The sequence below is a fragment of the Callospermophilus lateralis genome, chromosome 1 (genome assembly GCF_048772815.1).
Source record: "Callospermophilus lateralis isolate mCalLat2 chromosome 1, mCalLat2.hap1, whole genome shotgun sequence".
In the NCBI taxonomy this organism is placed as follows: domain Eukaryota; kingdom Metazoa; phylum Chordata; class Mammalia; order Rodentia; family Sciuridae; genus Callospermophilus; species Callospermophilus lateralis.
This window is the reverse complement of record NC_135305.1, coordinates 222,398,760-222,414,817: the sequence shown is the minus strand read 5'-3', so window position 1 is coordinate 222,414,817 and position 16,058 is coordinate 222,398,760. Positions and strand designations below refer to the sequence as shown.

General features: G+C 60.4%; 2 protein-coding genes across 10 annotated transcripts; one reads left to right on the top strand and one right to left on the bottom strand.

Annotated features, from left to right (window-relative positions):
• Positions 1–259: 259 nt before the first annotated feature.
• On the top strand, positions 260–8,199 carry Fsd1 (fibronectin type III and SPRY domain containing 1). 5 transcript variants are annotated; one of them, XM_076872201.2, is made up of 13 exons: positions 260–274; positions 1,175–1,270; positions 1,387–1,518; positions 2,118–2,219; positions 2,628–2,650; positions 2,852–2,973; positions 3,939–4,148; positions 5,712–5,810; positions 6,416–6,575; positions 6,866–6,945; positions 7,557–7,808; positions 7,918–8,006; positions 8,089–8,199. In XM_076872201.2, the coding sequence occupies exons 1-13, from the start codon at positions 260–262 to the stop codon at positions 8,197–8,199; spliced, it is 1,491 nt and encodes a 496-aa protein (XP_076728316.1). The 5 variants fall into 5 exon arrangements, with proteins under 5 accessions (XP_076728316.1, XP_076728317.1, XP_076728327.2 ...); XM_076872202.2 differs by lacking the exon at positions 2,628–2,650 and adding an exon at positions 2,285–2,294 and having other exon boundaries at positions 2,118–2,223; XM_076872212.2 differs by having other exon boundaries at positions 7,557–7,717; positions 8,089–8,113.
• A 349-nt stretch (positions 8,200–8,548) lies between these two features.
• On the bottom strand, positions 8,549–15,627 carry Stap2 (signal transducing adaptor family member 2). Of its 5 annotated transcripts, none has more exons than XM_076872173.2 (13): positions 15,472–15,627; positions 13,723–13,794; positions 13,482–13,604; positions 12,560–12,616; positions 11,936–12,036; positions 11,169–11,303; positions 10,770–10,839; positions 10,586–10,688; positions 10,375–10,446; positions 9,235–9,411; positions 9,069–9,161; positions 8,922–8,996; positions 8,549–8,694 (listed from the first exon to the last, which is right to left on the bottom strand). In XM_076872173.2, exons 1-13 carry the CDS (start codon positions 15,571–15,573, stop codon positions 8,630–8,632), a joined length of 1,245 nt encoding a protein of 414 aa, XP_076728288.2. In that variant the 5' UTR covers positions 15,574–15,627; the 3' UTR covers positions 8,549–8,629. The 5 variants fall into 5 exon arrangements, with proteins under 5 accessions (XP_076728288.2, XP_076728299.2, XP_076728311.2 ...); XM_076872184.2 differs by having other exon boundaries at positions 9,250–9,411; XM_076872196.2 differs by having other exon boundaries at positions 9,235–9,282.
• Positions 15,628–16,058: the final 431 nt, after the last annotated feature.

Below are 16,058 nucleotides of genomic sequence, written 5' to 3'. Positions count from 1 at the left end.
GGCATCAATCTAGGGTTCCCCCACGAGCCCCAGTCTCTGGCGGTCAGGCCCTCGCAGACCCCCAGCGCGGAACTACATTTCCCAGGCTGCTGCGGGGGGCGCGCCTGCGCACTGCGTGCAGTGATGGAGCGCTGACCGGGGGCGCGGCGGCGGCGAGGGCTCCGCGGGCCATTGGCTCCCGGCAGCGGCAAAGGCAGCTTGGGGGCTCAAGGAGCGAGCGGGGCCCGCGGGCCGGGCCGGGGTGACCTGGGTTGCAGCCATGGAAGACCAGAGGGTAGGACCGGGTGGGGCGGGGCGGGGCCGCTGCGGGGTGGGCGCGGGTGGGGACCAGGTGATGCCGCAGCGCCCTCCCCCTCCACCCCAGCTGCTCTGCGGCGGCGGCTCCACCCCCGCTGCAACCCCGCCCGGATCCAGGGCTCCCCCATCTGAGAACGCAGACCCCCATCATTTTGGCCTGGGGCCAAGATGTCCCTTCCTTGCCCCCCCACCCCGCCCAGTATCCAGGTCCCAGCCCCGACCCCATCCCCCACGCCTTCCCTCCTGGTCGAGGCCAGGTGTTTCAGTGCTGGCCCCGCCACCTCCGCAGTGCTAATCCCACTGACCTGCGCCCCCAGAAAAGGGTCCCATCCAAGGCCTGGGTCGGAGCCACATACCAGAGCAGATCCGCCTGCGCGACCTCCCTTTCCCTTCCCACTTACCTGGCTCTCTGGCATCTCCTTTGCCCAGGTGCCACCTTTGTCCAGGTAATCACTTTCTCCTTGCTAACCCTTCTCTCCAGGTAGGAATGCCCCTGCCTGGCTCACCCCTGTTTCTAGGCTAGTCTTTATCCCAGGCTTTCCATCTCTCCTAGAGTTTTTTTCTTTCCACAGATAACCTTTTCCCCAGGCTAGCCCATTTTTCCTCTTGGAAGTTCTTTGCTCCCCTCAGCTTATGCCTAGCCTGGGTCGAAGCCTGGGTCAGGTCTGTCCCATCCCTGGAGGCTCTCGGAGCCTGTTTCATCATCTGTGAAATGAGGAGAGGTGCAGAGGGCCAGAGGCTCACCCAGGCCTGCTTGTGGCTGGTTCCTGGGCTCATTAGCATGGTGGCTGCATCTCTCCTCCTGGATCTCTGGAGGGAGAACAGGGAGCGGGCCAGGTGGAGGAACTTACCTGCTCTGTGTGCATGTGTGGGGCAGGAAGCGCTGCGGAAGATCATCACAACTCTGGCTGTGAAGAATGAGGAGATCCAGAGCTTCATCTACTCCCTCAAGCAAATGCTGCTCAATGTGGAGGTGAGGGGGGGTGCCCACCAGAGCAATGGCCTTGTTCCTTCCCATCCTGTAGGAGGCCAGGCCTCAGTTTCCCCGTCTGATCACGGGCTCCCGCTAACCCTGGCCTTCTGACTCAGGCGAACTCGGCCAAGGTGCAGGAGGACCTTGAGGCGGAGTTCCAGTCCCTCCTCTCTGTGCTGGAGGAGCTCAAGGAGGGCATGCTCATGAAGATAAAGCAGGACCGGGCCAGCCGAACCTACGAGCTGCAGGTGGGCGGCTGGGCCCCCACCTCCAACACCGCAGAGCCCAGGTGGCCCTGGCCTCTTCCTCCAAAACCAGATGCTCCCAGTGGGCTCTCCCTGCCGCTGCCCAGCCACGGCCCCTCAGTCCCCTGTGCTGCTTCCCCCAACTCCTTCTCCAGCACCACCCCCAACCTGTGGCTCATGATCCCCCTCCTGTCCTCACCATGTGCTTCAGTTGGTCAGCCCTTCCTGCTGGCCCCCCAGATCTGATGGTGCCCTCCCAGGCTCCCGCGGGCTCTCACGCTCCAAGCCGGAGTTCTTTAACCCACATCTAACCCTCCCGGGTAACTCTGTCCACCCTAGACTCGTGTCCTCAGGACAGGGGATATGGGTGTGCCCTGGGTATATGAGTTTCTAAGGAAGAGATTCCCCAGGTGGTTCTGAGGTGGCACCTGGAGCCTTGGCCGACCGGGCTGGGCCCTCAGGTCCCAACTTCCTCTCCTGTTTGGAGCTTGAGAGGGCCCTGGCCCTTGCAGTGGGGGGGAGCCTGGGAGTGGTGGGGCTCCCGGTGAGTCATCTCCTCTTGGTCCCTGGCACCATGCTGACCGGGGCCATGCTACCCACAGAACCAGCTGGCCGCCTGCATGCGGGCCCTGGAGAGCTCGGAGGAACTTCTGGAGACTGCCAACCAGACCCTGCAGGCCACAGACAGTGACGACTTTCCTCAGGTGGGTACCGTAGGGTGGCAGATAAAAAATACAGTGCATCCAGATTAATTTGCATTTTAGCTCAGGAGTGAGTGAGTGTTTAATATGGACACTTGTGCAGTATTTAGCATAAGTACCTCTCAAAGATTGCACAGGATCTACTAAAAACATTCGCTGTTCATCTGAATGTCAATTAAGCTGGGCACCCTGCATGTACTGGGAACTGAGCAGGGTGAGGGTGGGGTCATGCCTTAGTTTTCCTGTCCCCTCCAGGCACAGCTAGAAGAAGAGCAGGTCGCCACTTCTGCCTCTTAGTTATGGGGACTTTGCCAAATTGCTTCTCTTCTGCATCTCAGTCTTCCTGTCTGTATAATGGCTCTCTGGCTTGGTCATGACAGATTTTTAAATTTTATTCTGTCTCTCTTTTAGGCTGCCAAACAAATCAAAGATGGGTAAGATATTGGGATCTGGCTCCTACACCCCCCCACCCTACCCTGCCATGAAGGTGGGACATCCTGGCAAGGGCCCCTGGGCCCAGGACCCTGGACCATAACACATGGGAGGGGTCCCCCCACATCTCAGATGACCCAGCCTAGGGTCACCCCCCCACACACACACACACCCCAGCAGGCTGCTTCCCCTCTTCCCTGCAGTGTGACTATGGCCCCTGCCTTCCGGTTGTCACTGAAAGCCAAGGTCAGTGACAACATGAGTCACCTCATGGTGGACTTTGCACAGGAGCGGCAGATGCTACAGGCCCTCAAGTTCCTGCCTGGTGAGAGGGGGACCTGCTTGGAGGGCGAGGATTTTAGGGAAATGCCCAGGGAGGCAAAGGAAGGAAAGGAAGTGTCTGGAAGGAAGCTGCCACAGGTGTCTGAAGCCTGTGATGGAAGGCCCCTTCCTATCCCTGGGGCCCGAGAATACCCCACCCCATAAGGGGGGGAAGTGAGGAGGAGTCCTGGCTAAGCGCCGCCCATGTGGGGGGTGGAGCCTTAACTATGATCTCTTTTTGTATGGGTGGAGCTCTGCTTTAGCCCCACCCACACAGGGGTGGAGCCCTAGTTGAGCCTGCCCATGTGGGTGGGACTCAGAATGTTCTGCCCAATGTCGGCAAAGCCTGGTAGAGCCCCGCCCACGTGGGGGTGGGCCACAAGACAGGCACAGTAGCCAGGCCCTGCGGAAAACCCTGTCCCCAGGGGACAAGGCCTAGAGAGGCACCCCTGCAGGGAACTGACACTCTGAGAGACATTTTGACAGTGGAGCCCTAAAGAAAGCCACCCCCAGTTGGTAGTGAATTCTGAGAAAGTCTGGCTTCTAAAGGGTGGACTTTTTTTTTTTTTTTTGGTACTGTAGATTGAACCAGGGGCCCTTAACCACTGGATCACTCTCCCAGCCCTTTTTACTTTTCATTTTGAGACACTGTCTTGCTACGTGCTTACGCTGCCTTGAACTTGCCATCCTCCTGCCTCAGCCTTTTGAGTCCCTGAGATTACAGGCATGGCCACCTGGCCCCGGTAACTGGTGGAATCTGACAGGGTCTGACTGTGTTGGGTGAACCCTGGGAAGGCCCTGGCCGACCCCCACGCCATGAGGAGGCTCCACCCCCACGTCACAAACCCAGAGGGGCTGCCCAGGTGTAGAGGACAGGTCATCCTGGGGCAGGGGCACTGCCACAAGCCCCTTGCCTGTACCCCCACAGGACCCAGAGTCCTGATCCCCCCTCCCTTCTGTCCTGGGCAGTGCCCAGCGCTCCTGTGATCGACTTGGCCGAGTCCCTGGTGGCAGATAACTGTGTGACCCTGGTGTGGCGCATGCCAGATGAGGACAGCAAGATTGACCACTATGTGCTGGAGTACCGAAGGACGAACTTCGAGGGCCCGCCGCGCCTCAAGGAGGACCAGCCTTGGATGGTGATTGAGGGCATCCGGCACACAGAGTACACCTTGACAGGTACCCACCCAGCTCACTGCCTCCAGGTGCCTTTGAGCCATGAGTCCACCTGGGCCTGGCCCACCTCCCCAGAGCTCAGGGTCTAGGGCAACCTGTGGGTGGGCCGGTCAGGAGCATCAGAAAGGAACAAGATGGAGGAGAGATGGCCGGCAGCGCTGTGCCATGACTGAGCACACACATCATAGGTGTGGCTGCGGTCACCATGTGACCCAGGAAGGACAGGAAGCGCAGCAAGTATCTCCCTATCTCTGCTGTCCAGCAGCCAGCCATCCACTCGCTGATCCGGGCTGGCCTGGCAGCAAGCGCAGCCTCACCTCTGTGGGGACTCTAGGACTGGCCTCCCAGGACTCGGGATTTCCTTGGCAGTTACAAGAAGTCGAAAGCCTGGAGTCCACCCAGCTGCTGGGGGAGGGTCTGAAGGCTGGAAAGTGGGGGCTCCCTAATGAGTTTAGAAAGGGGAGTCCTGAAGGCGGAGAGCGTGCTGACGTCAGGGGTATCCCCATTCACTTCCTCCTTCCCAGGCTGTCATCAGCCTGCTAGTTATCTGTAATTAGCATATGTGGTTAATAATGAGCTTGCTAATTGCAGAGGGGAAAATCACCCAGACAGCCTGAGCAGCTATTGGTTTTTTTCTTTCATGGGAATCAAAACACACACACATGCACACCCTTTTTTTCTTTTCTGGGATTCCACAATCCTCACCTCTAGGTCCTCCTGATTTCTGTTTGTTTTTTTGTAACTTTTTATTTTGAAATGGTTACAGATACATAGGAAGTTGTGAAAATTCAAAAAGTGCTCTCAGGATCTTTGTCCCCTTCCCCCAGCTTCCTTCGTGGTGCTGGTTTACACAACAGTAGTTCCTGTCCAATCCAGGAAACTGGGCTGGGGCTGGATTATATCCTAGGGGTAGGGAAAATTAACCAGCACGGCCAGCTACAGTGGCCACACGGTAACCCTAGAGCTGAGGCAGGAGGATGGAAAGTTCAAGGCCAGCCTCAGCAATTTAGCGAGATCCTGTCTCAAAATAAGAATAAGAGGGCTGGGGATGTGGCTCAGGGGTACAGCACCCCGGGTTCAATCCCCAGCACAAAAAAAAAGAAAAAAAAAAAAAAAAAGAAGTCATGGGTAGCTAAGTTCAAGGCTTCTAGCAATAACAGTCACCTTTGACCCGTGGTGGCAGAACTTCTATCTTAAATGTGACAGCAAATTTGCTTAAAGGCACTTTTTCCAGAGGGAGGGGACACCCTGCTTGATATAATAGGAGCAAAATCCCAGGGCCAATTCTATTGGTCAGCTTGGGTCATGTGCCTATCTCAACCAACCACTCTGTTGTAAAGCATTCTGATTGGCTGCCCTGGGTTGGAGGCGGAGTCCAGTAATCCGTGGCCCCCATGGGTGGGTGAGATCAGCATAGTTTTTCAGAAAGAAGACTTGCTTGTAAGGGTGCTGCTGACAAGCCTGGGGTGGGGGCGGTGGGATAGAGGTGGCATGGGTGGGATGGCATTCCCCCACGGCCCAAGGCTTAGGAGTGCACAGAACTGACCTCCAAATGTTGCATCCCAGGCCTCAAGTTTGACATGAAATACATGAACTTCCGTGTGAAAGCCTGCAATAAGGCAGTTGCAGGAGAATTTTCTGAGCCGGTGACCCTGGAGACACCAGGTGACTGGCTCCCACCCCCTCCCTGTCCACATCCCTCCCTTCTGGAGCCCTGGGTTCCAGTGTGTCATGAGAATCCACTAACCAGATTCTGCAGCCCTTGTTGCCCTGGCTGCCAGGAAGCTCAAAGCTGAGTCCACAGTGGCTGTCGTGTACCACCCTGCTTTTTCTCAGAGCGATCCCATTGTACATGGATGGTTTAATACATACATATGCTGTCCCTCTCTCATCAAATAGAGCAGTCCTGTTAGAGTTGGGTCCAGAATATCAGTAGTGAAAGTAGATTCTGCAGCCTCCCACAGTGACACCGTGCACCCTCTACCAGGAAGGCCCTCTGCTGTCTAGTCTAAGTCCTCCATGCTGTAGTCCTTCCCCTTTCCTGTGATGAGTCCTCAGTGGAGGCCCAGGGCAGAGCAGTGCCTTGGGCTGCCTCTAGACGCTTGGACCTTCTGCCTCCGCTCCGTGTTGGGTTTCCGCCTGCGCCCTCCTGTCTCTGTTGGTGTTTTCCCGCCTGTCTCTGTACTTGTCTGTCTGCTGTCCTGCCTGTCACTGTCTCTGTGTCTCTCTGGGTGCTCCCATCTCTGTGACTCCCTCGTCTGCCGGCCCAGCCTTCATGTTCCGCCTGGATGCGTCCACATCCCACCAGAACCTGCGGGTGGAGGACCTGGCCGTGGAGTGGGACGCCATGGGCGGGAAGGTGCAGGACATCAAAGCGCGCGAGAAGGAGGGCAAGGGCCGGACGGCGTCTCCTGTCCACTCGCCCGCCAGGTACCTGTGTGCCCAGGCCTGGGGGGCTCAAGCTGAGGGGCGGGACAGCCCAGAGCTCAGAACTGGGGAGGAGGGAGGAGCCCAGGGCTCCAGGATCCCCAGGGGGGGCGGAGGGTGTGAAGGGTGCCCATGGAGAGCAGGAGCCTTCCAGGCGAGGAGGGGCACGGGCATGTTCTGACGTGGACTTGGAAGGGCCCACCATACAGAAAGGGCCAGATCCTGTCAGGGACTGACCACAGAGACCCCCTCTGGAGCAGGCCTGAACCCTGCTGCCTCTCTGCCTCCCACAGAGGTGTTCCCTCTCCCAAAAGGATGTCCTCAGGGCGCGGTGGGAGGGATCGCTTCACCGCTGAATCCTACACGGTGCTGGGTAAGGAGGGGCAGGAAGGGGGACAGGAGCACTCGGGGGACCCTGGGCATAGGGTGCAGGGACAGCACCCTCGATGGACAGGGCAGCTGTTGGCCAGACCTTGCTCTGGTCTGGGAACTGGGGGCAGGAGCAGCAGGCAGGAGCTTAGGGGAGACGTCCGGGAACATGGGGGGGGGGCTGCTGGGAGTTGGGGGCACGTCTGGGTTTCAGGAGTAGCTGGTAGAATGGTGCCTATGGAGCACCTGGGTGCAGAGGCGCTGAAGCGGAAGGAGGCTTAGGTTATGTGAAGGAGCCAGGGAGAGAAGCTGGCATCTGAGAAGATGAGAGGCTGTAGGATTGGAGGAGGGCTGGGGATGTGGCCATGGTGTAAGGGCCCCTGGATTCAATCCCCAGTGACAAAAAAAGTGGGGGAGGGGGCACTGAGTCCTGGAGAGTATCTAGGCTTAGTGAGTGTCCAGAGAGTCCATAAAACCTGGGGGACAACTGGGGCCTGAGGAGGAGTACCCAGAGGGAGAAGCTGTGGTGTGGGGAGTACCTGGGTGGCCATCCCTCCCTGGAAGTGTATCTGGGCTGGATTCTGCCCCATCCCCACTGCCTACTCTGGCCAACAGGCGACACACTGATCGATGGCGGGGAGCAGTACTGGGAAGTGCGCTACGAACCGGACAGCAAGGCCTTTGGCCTTGGGGTGGCCTACCGCAGCCTGGGCCGCTTTGAGCAGCTAGGCAAGACGGCTGCGTCCTGGTGCCTGCACGTCAACAACTGGCTGCAGGTCAGCTTCACGGCCAAGCACGCCAACAAGGTCAAGGTGCTGGACGCCCCCGTGCCCGACTGCCTGGGCGTGCACTGTGACTTTCACCAAGGTGACCCCCACCTCCAGCTGCCCGTGCCCTGCCCGTGCCCTGCCCCTGCCAGCGCCCCGGTCCGCATCCACTCCTGACACGGTCCCTGTCGCTCTGCCCTCCGCCCCAGGCCTCCTGTCCTTCTACAATGCCCGCACCAAGCAACTGCTGCACACCTTCAAGGCCAAGTTCACACAGCCGCTGCTGCCTGCTTTCACAGTGAGCGGCCCTGCGGCCCGGGGAGGAGGGGGGCTGAGGGTGTGGGGCGCGGCTGAGCCTCCTTCCTCCCCACCTGCCCCAGGTGTGGTGTGGCAGCTTCCAGGTGACGACAGGCCTCCAGGTCCCCAGTTCCGTGCGCTGCCTGCAGAAGCGGGGCAGTGCCACCAGCAGCTCCAACACCAGCCTCACCTAGGCCCCCGGCCACCCAGCGGCAGGGTGTCTGTGGGCCGCCTGGCCCGGCCCTTTCAGCTGGGTGCCTTTCTCTCGGTTGCTGCTTGGAGCCTTAACTCCTGAGGGGTGCACCGCCAGGGCGTGGCCCAGGTGGCCCCTCCCACCTCACTTCCTAATAAAGGTCCAACACTGCGCAGGCGCGGGCTGCTTTCTGGGGCTGGGTGGTCCTGCCTGCTGCTTGGCCTTGGGGCCTCCTGGGCTTTCCTAAATGACCCAGCAGCAGGCTTGGCTGAGCTGAGGTGTCTGGGGTAAGTGGTGCCAGCCGTGAGAACACGTCCCACCCCATCCAGAGCCAAGCCAAACACGTGGGCCTTGGTCACTCAAGTTTTAATCCTGGGAGAGCAGATGGCGTGCTGAGCTGGGGCCGAAGCCCTCCTGTCCCCCGGCGCGGCTCACTGCTCCAGGGCCCGCCTCTTCTGCAGCTTTTCCTGCAGCTCAGCCGTCACGTCCCCCAGCCCTAGGGGGGTGGTACTGGGGCTTCAGCTGGGCCTGGGATCCCAGCCTGTGTCCACCCCAACCCCACCATCTACAGATGTCTAGGGCCCAAGGCAAAATTAGATGTGTCCCAAGGCATTAGGAATCGGAAGACCAGAGCACCGAGCTGCAGGGCCCTTGGGGTCCTGTGTGACCCTCCAGGTCACGCCCTTTGGAAGCCCACCCTGCAGGCACCCACAGACCACTTACTTGTTGCAAGGAAGGCAGCCTGGGGTGAGCCACCCACCAACTTCCTGGCCGGCGGCCTGTTGTTGCCTTTGGGCACTGTAAAGAAGGCAGATGTGGGACCCGGCTGCCTGCTGGCAGATGAGGGAGGAAGTGGGGAGGGATCCCTACCTGGCTTGGGCACAGTGGGTGGCTTTGGAGGCTTTGCTGGAGCCTTTGCTAACTTCTTGGGCTTTGGGACAACCGGACAACCAGAGGAAGACACTGTGTGGATAAATGCGCAGTGTCACAGGGGCCGTTAGCCTGCCCCCACCCAACAGGACCCTGCCCCACGCACCATCCTGATTCGCACCATCCTGATTCACGTAGTCCGCAGCTGGGGCATCTGCAATGGGGGTCACGTAGTTGTCATCCTGGCTCGGTATTGGGGGCAGGGGAGGTAGTGGGGGCAGTTTGTCCTGGCTGGATGCCACAGGAAGCAGTGACTTGGAGCCACCTGCAGGGGGTGCAGGACCTGGCAGGGACAGTCACTGTCAGGCACATGTGGTACAGGGATGCCTTAGGGTGGGTCTGTGTGCATGTCTGAATACGTTTATATGTCCCGGGGCATGTGTGGGTTTTGTGAACCTGCATTTGTGTCCCTGGGTAGCAGACACTGGATTTGTATAAGTTAAATATATGCCTAAGGCTTGTGCGCAGGCGCCTGCTGCGCCTGCTGCACCTGTGCGCGAGACCCCACGCAGCTCTGGAGGCCCGCGCTGGCCCATGCCTTTTGCTGTTGTCATGATCTAGGACTGAGAGGGCTCTGCACGTGTGTGTACATGTGCTGCCGGCTTCCAGGAGGTGTGTGCTGTGTGGTGTGGACACGTGGCTGGAACACGGGACACATGCATGTGTAGACTGTCGTGTCTACATAGGCACACGGGAGCCTGCGGTGGTGCGGGTGGACGCAGCTCATGGAGCCTGCGCCTGCGTGTGGACATGTGAGGGGACCCTGCAATGCCCGACCCACAGAGCTTTGCAGGTGTCCTGCCTCCTCCTGCCCCATAAACAGAACGGACTGCCACCTCTTCCCTGTCACTCACCCATTCCTGGGCATCGTCTGTCCCTCCAATGCCCTTTCTGCCCACTGACATCCCTTGGGACCTGCAGCCAACAGCATCCCTCCAGGGAGCCTTTCCTGCAGGCGTCTCCCTCTCCTCCAGTTCCTCAAGGTGCCCCCTCCTCAGCTCCCATCTCCCCTTCACCCCACGTTCCACCCCACAGGGATGGGACTTACCTGTGTCCAGCTGTGGCCATCCCCACCCCCAACCTGCAAGCTCCTCAGGACAAGGACTGGGTAATTTCTGCCCCTGGACTCTGGGTATGCATCAGGCACTTGTGGGGGGGGGCATGTGCTGAGGGGGTGAGGCGGCATGGGTCCTAGGTCCCTCCCTCCTCCGCCCCAGCGCCCCAGCAACAGCGGAGGGAGTTTCACCTGGGTCGGAGTCAGGGGCTGAGGGCACCGTCCATACACTCTCCCCGTTCTCTTTATCCGCGTCCACGTAGCCTGGAACAGAGAGGGTGGCCTGGAGAAGGCGCATAGCCAGAGGCTGGCCCGGGGGTGGCCTGGACAGGGCCAGGAGAGGAGAGGCGCGCACAGGGCCCTCCACACCCAACCCCGCCCCCATCCGCAAAGCCGCGCGCACCTAACACCTTCTCGTAGTCCTCCTCCAGCAGGAATGGCACCAACGCCTTCTTGGTGTGCGACACGAAATAGCTGACCACTGCGTCCAGCGAGGAGCAGGAGAACTGGGGAGAGTGGGTAGTGGTCACGGCGAGGGCGGAGGGGGCGGATGGCGCCGGGGCGCTTCTCGGCACCCGCGAGCTCACCGGATCCTCCACGTCGATCACGTACTTAGCGCCCTCGCGTTTCACCTTGTAGTGCCGGACCACCGGCGCCCTGCAAGGTAGCCCAGACTGGGTGGGTGGCTCCCAGGCACGGCCGGCCCTGGTCCTGGATCTGGCCACCCCACAGGGGGACCCGCCCCCAGTGCTGGCACCGCCCACCGCAGGGACCCGGCCGACCGACGCACCCCAGAAGGAGCCCTCTCTTGCGGCGGCCGCGAGCCCACATTCTCCCTCCACCGTCCACGTGGCCCCGACCCCACCCCGACGAAGCCCAAGGGGGATCCAGCGTCACGCTGGTCCCCTAGGTCCTGGCTCGGCCGCTCCTCGGAGCACGCCCCACGCCCACCAGCCCAGTGCAAGCCCCTGGCCGGTCCCGCGTACCCGTTGAGCGTTTGTCGCGTGGTGACTGACACGCCGTCCTTGCCGTCCCCGCTGGGCCGCAGCAGCAGGTTCCCGCACTCGGGGTAGCGCTCCAGGAGCAGCTGGGCCTCCAGCCGGCTCACCTTCAGAAAGCACCTGGGGCGGGCCGGGCCACCTACTTGGCACCGCCGGGTCCGCAGAGACCAAGCCCGGTCCCCCCCAGGAGCCCGTGGCCGGGATGCCCAAGCCCACCTCCCAGGTCCAGGCCCCGCCCCGGACACCCAGACCCACCCCCAGACCGAGAGCCTGCCCCCAGAAGCTAAGCCCCGCCTTCCTCAGTAACCCCGCCCCTGAAGGCCCAGTCCTGCTTGGGCACGTGATCCACCCTGGAGGTCCACTCCATCCCCTAGTCAGAAGGCCAGGTAAACCTTTCAGGACTCACCTGGAGAACTTTCCCGCCCGGCAAACCCAGACCCTTCCCTGGAGGGCTCCCCAGGAACCTAGGACCGCTCTTGAAGGCCAGGCCCATCCTCAGGCCCTGCCCTCAAGGTCCAGACACGCCCGTCTGCCCACAAGGCCTGGCCACCTTGCAGGCCATCTGTAGACCCTCTAGGCACCGAGACCCAAGATCCCATTCCACCGCACCCAGTATGAGTTCTTATCCCCGCTCCAACCCTGATGCAGCCTGTACTCAACCCGAGCCAGGTCACCTGAGCCAGCTCAGGGACACCCTCAGCCACTCCCCCTTTTCGTCCCCATCCTGGAGTCCCTCAGGCCCTGGCACTCACGACGGCGTCTCCAGGGAGCGGCGGGCCTCCTCCTTGGCGAGGACCTCGGCCATCATATACAGGTGTCCTGGCAGCAGGGTCAGCTTGGATGGGATGCGGAGCTGAGGGGTGATCAGGGCACAAGCCGTGAACCAGCATGTGTGCCCACATCCCCGACAGGCAAACTGAGGCCAGCTGGCAGAGCCAGGATAAGAACCCCGGGTCTGAGGGCTCCAGAGCCTCAGGACACCGTAGGGGCAAAGAGGGCTTCCAGAGGATGAGACCCAGGCCCTGCAGAGGGGGACGCTGCTGGTGCTGGAGTCTGGCGTCTCACACTCCACAGTCTACAGGGGCAGCAAGTCCCAAACTCAGTGGCCTGCCAGGGCCAGGCAGGAAGCAAATAAGTAAACGAGAAAAATCAGGAATGGGGGCTAAAATTTCTAGTTTTGAAACAATGGCAGCTAATTTTGAGTTTTAGCATCATGTTGGCCAAACAGATGTCTGTGGGCTTCCTGTGCCCGCAAGTGGCCAGTTGGTGACCAGTGTGCCACACTCCAGAGACTCCTTCCGACTGAGGCGTGGACAGGGAGAGGATCTCTAAGGCGGTCTGCTGGGGAAAGGGAGCAGGTGCAGGGCCGTACTCACCTCCACCACGGTCAGGATGAAGCCTTTCCACATCTCGCGAGACTCCAGGCTCTCCACCTAGGGAGGGAAAGCCAGCCCAGCGCTGACTGGACCCCCGTGCGCTCCGCTGTGGAACCCGCCCGCCAATAACAGCCCCTGCTCCCAAGGGCTGTTTGAAGATGAGATGAGTTAGGCAGGCTGATGTACAATGATGTCTGGATATAAGTCCTCACCAAGGTGGGGTATATCACTGTTAGTTATTATGCCAACCACTGAAAAACTGGAATCTAGCTGGGCGCCCGCCAGGGAGGCTGAGGCAGGAGGATCATGAGTTCAAAGCCCTCCTCAGCGACTTAGCAAGGCCCTAAGCAACTTAGTGAGACCCTGTCTCAAAATAAAGTGTAAAAAGGGCTGGGGATGTGGCTCAGTTATGGACCCCTGGGTTCTATCCCTGGTACGAAAATAAATACGTAGCACTTGCCTAGCACGTGTGAGGCCCTGGGTTCCATCCCCAGCACGAGGAAAGAAAAAAAGAAAGAGAGGGAAAGAGAGAGAGGGAGAGAAGGAGAAAGAGGAAAAGAAACGGAAGGAAGGGAAAACACATGAATCAGACTACACACACCTCCCTAGGCTCAACTCCCGGTGGCTCCCAAGTCCTGCAGCACACAAGCCCCGCCCTGTCCCTTCCTGCTTCCCTCCTCTCTTTCCCTCTCCTGACACAGGCCTTCGACACACGGACTCTGTCACGCTCTGTCCTGCCTCGGGGTCTTGGCACAGGCTGTACCCTCTGCCCGTGAGCTCTTTCTCAGATGTCTGAGGCTCAGAGAGGTTGAGTGACTTGCACAGCGTCACCAACCCAGCATAAGAGTCCACTTGACTCCATGTTTGTGTGTGTTAATGGGGCAGGGAAATAAGGAGGGACAAGCCCCTCCAAGTGGCCTACCTTGAACTTGATCTCCTGATCCCGGAGGACCAGGCTGAAGTGGACGCCAGGGTCACGTGAGCCTGCCCAGGGAGCTTCATCTGTGAGTTTCACAAAGGTTCTCAAGTCTAGCTTCTCCAGGGGCTGGGGCAAAGAAGAGGGGTCTGAGCACAGGTTCTGTCCCCTCAGGCCCTCTAGATGATGTGGCTGCTGTGGTGGCCTTACCACGCATACCGTCTCCTGGTCTCACTTTTGCACTTACCTGGAAGTCCCGATTGCTGCTGTAGAAAGAGATGGTGAGGCCCTGGAGACCTGCCCAGAACTTCTTATAACCCTGCGGACCAGAGGTGGAGGGGGAAGGAGGTGAGGTGGCAAAGCCGGGCGTCTGCCATACACTCCGTGTCTCAGGGCCTTGGCACCGGCTGTTCTCGGGGCCCGCCACCCAGCGGCCACCCACCTGGCCATCTACCCACCATCACCCCTCCCCGCATCCACTCATCTGCCCAGCCGGCCAGCCGTTCACCCCTCACCTTCCATCTGCCCATCTACCATCCACCCGTACACCCAGCCATCCAGCCAGCAGCCCACTTGCCCATCAGTTCTCACTCCAGCTGCCCACAGACACATACTGGAGGTTAACTACCACAGGGACCACGTGCCCCAGGCGCCATCAGGCACAGAATGGACAGTGCTTGGCTAACCTCGGGGTGGTGCTGTGGATCCAGCCCAGCGTGACCTCAGCCATCTTGGGTCATAACCACCAAGATCGCCCCAGCATAATCTGAGTCCCTGTTTCCTGCAGTTTCCCGGCGGATTGTAAATGGATAGCACAGTCACAGTGCTGTGTGGGACTTCGCCACCGCACCCTGCTGCGCCTGGGTGTGACGAGCTGGATAACCCAGGTACCCTCCAGCCAGGGTGAAGCTGCTTCTGTCCTGACACAGTGATACGCCCCCGCTCTCTGACCAATCACAGGGGCCTGTCAGAATGTCCCCCAGGAAGTTACGCTGTGGGAAATGGGGTCTGCCTGCCCCTGTGCTTTGGTCCCGCGGCACCTCGCACCTCGGGGCCTGTCCTCACTGGGACTGGGCTCTTTTAAACCCGTTTCATCCTGCTTCAACTCGGACGCTGTGGGACAAATCCTCTTTCTCAGGGCCTCAGTTTCCCTGGGTAGAAGTGGCAATGATAGCGGCTGCCACCTTGGGGTCTTGTGAGAACAGGTGGGTAGACAGATGTGGCGCCCAGGTGCCTGCCCGAGTCGGGTGCTCACCCACCCACATCCTGCCAGGTGGAACCAAGGCTCAGAGACTGAGGCCAAAGGCCGGGGCCGAGAGGAGCGGAGCCCGGGTCTCTCCCCTGCTGCTGCAGGGATCTGTTGGTTGGGGAAGGTTTGGGTGCCCAGGGCAGAAAGCAATGGAATTAGATGGAGGGAACTCCGGTGGCCGAGGCAGGGGGGAGCAGGGGGTGCTGGGCAGGGGAAGGGAGAGACAGTGCCCAAGGGAAACTGAGGGCTGAGGCCTTACCCAGAGGAGCACACACCGCCCCCGCCCCCGCCTTGGTCCTGTGGCTGGTGCCTGGCCCTGCTGAATGTGGCCCCCAGCATCTCGCCCTGCCCCACAGGCCACCTGTCCAGGGCCTTGACCCCAGCAGCGAAAGTTCACAGGGCCAACTGAGGGCTGGGCAGGGGAAGAGGTGTGGGAGTGAGAAGGCTCCCGGTTTCTGGAGGAAGTCCCTGGATTTGTTTGTACCCAAGAGATGGAAAGAGGGATTGAGACCTGTACAGAGAGGAGGCAGAGATTGACAGGAGGGACAGAGGAGGTCAGGCTGGAGCCGGAGCCTGAGAAACGGAGACACAGGGGTAGCCAGCCGAGGGTCAGAACCAGCCCCAGCCCCAGCAGGCCCAGATGTCCAGCCCCCACCGCCCCCACGCCGTGCCAGCAGGGAGACAGGCTCAGAGCGGTGGCACACCTGCCGGGGCCACCCAGCACCGCTGGCTCCCTGCCCACCTTACCTGATCACAGGGTCCCTTTTTCTCTAGAAAGCTCTCATAATAGTGTGAAGGCTGGATGCCCTTGGGCTTGGGCACCCGGGGTGGGCTTGGGGCCGAGGCCATGACGGCCTGGGTCTCCGCCTGCCTTTCCTTCCAGCCAGGAAGCTGAGAAACAGGTTCCAGGGGAATTTCCTTTCGATTGTCAGCTTGTCACCTCCCTCCCCTGTCACCTCCCTCCCCTGCCAGCGCTGGGCGGGGGCTGGGACAGGGCAGGCCCAGGATCCCAGGGAAATGCCTCTCTGGGCTCTTTCCTGAGCCAGACTGAGTAGGGAAGCAGGTGGCGCCTGAGGGCCGAGGGGTGGCACAGCCACCTCACAGGAACCTGGTCACAGGCCCCTGGCCTGCTGGAGCAAGCTCGCCTCTGGGGTCTCCATGGGAACCACCCCAAACGTGCGTGCCAAACAGGGAACCTGTCAGCCTTCCTGCCTCACCATCCCGTCCTTTCTCACAGCCCTGTGCAGGAATCCACCTTCTGCCTTCTCTAAGCTTTCAGAGCCTCCCGCGCTCCCCTATTCTGGACCCACAAAGCCTTCCGTGGGTCCCTCTGG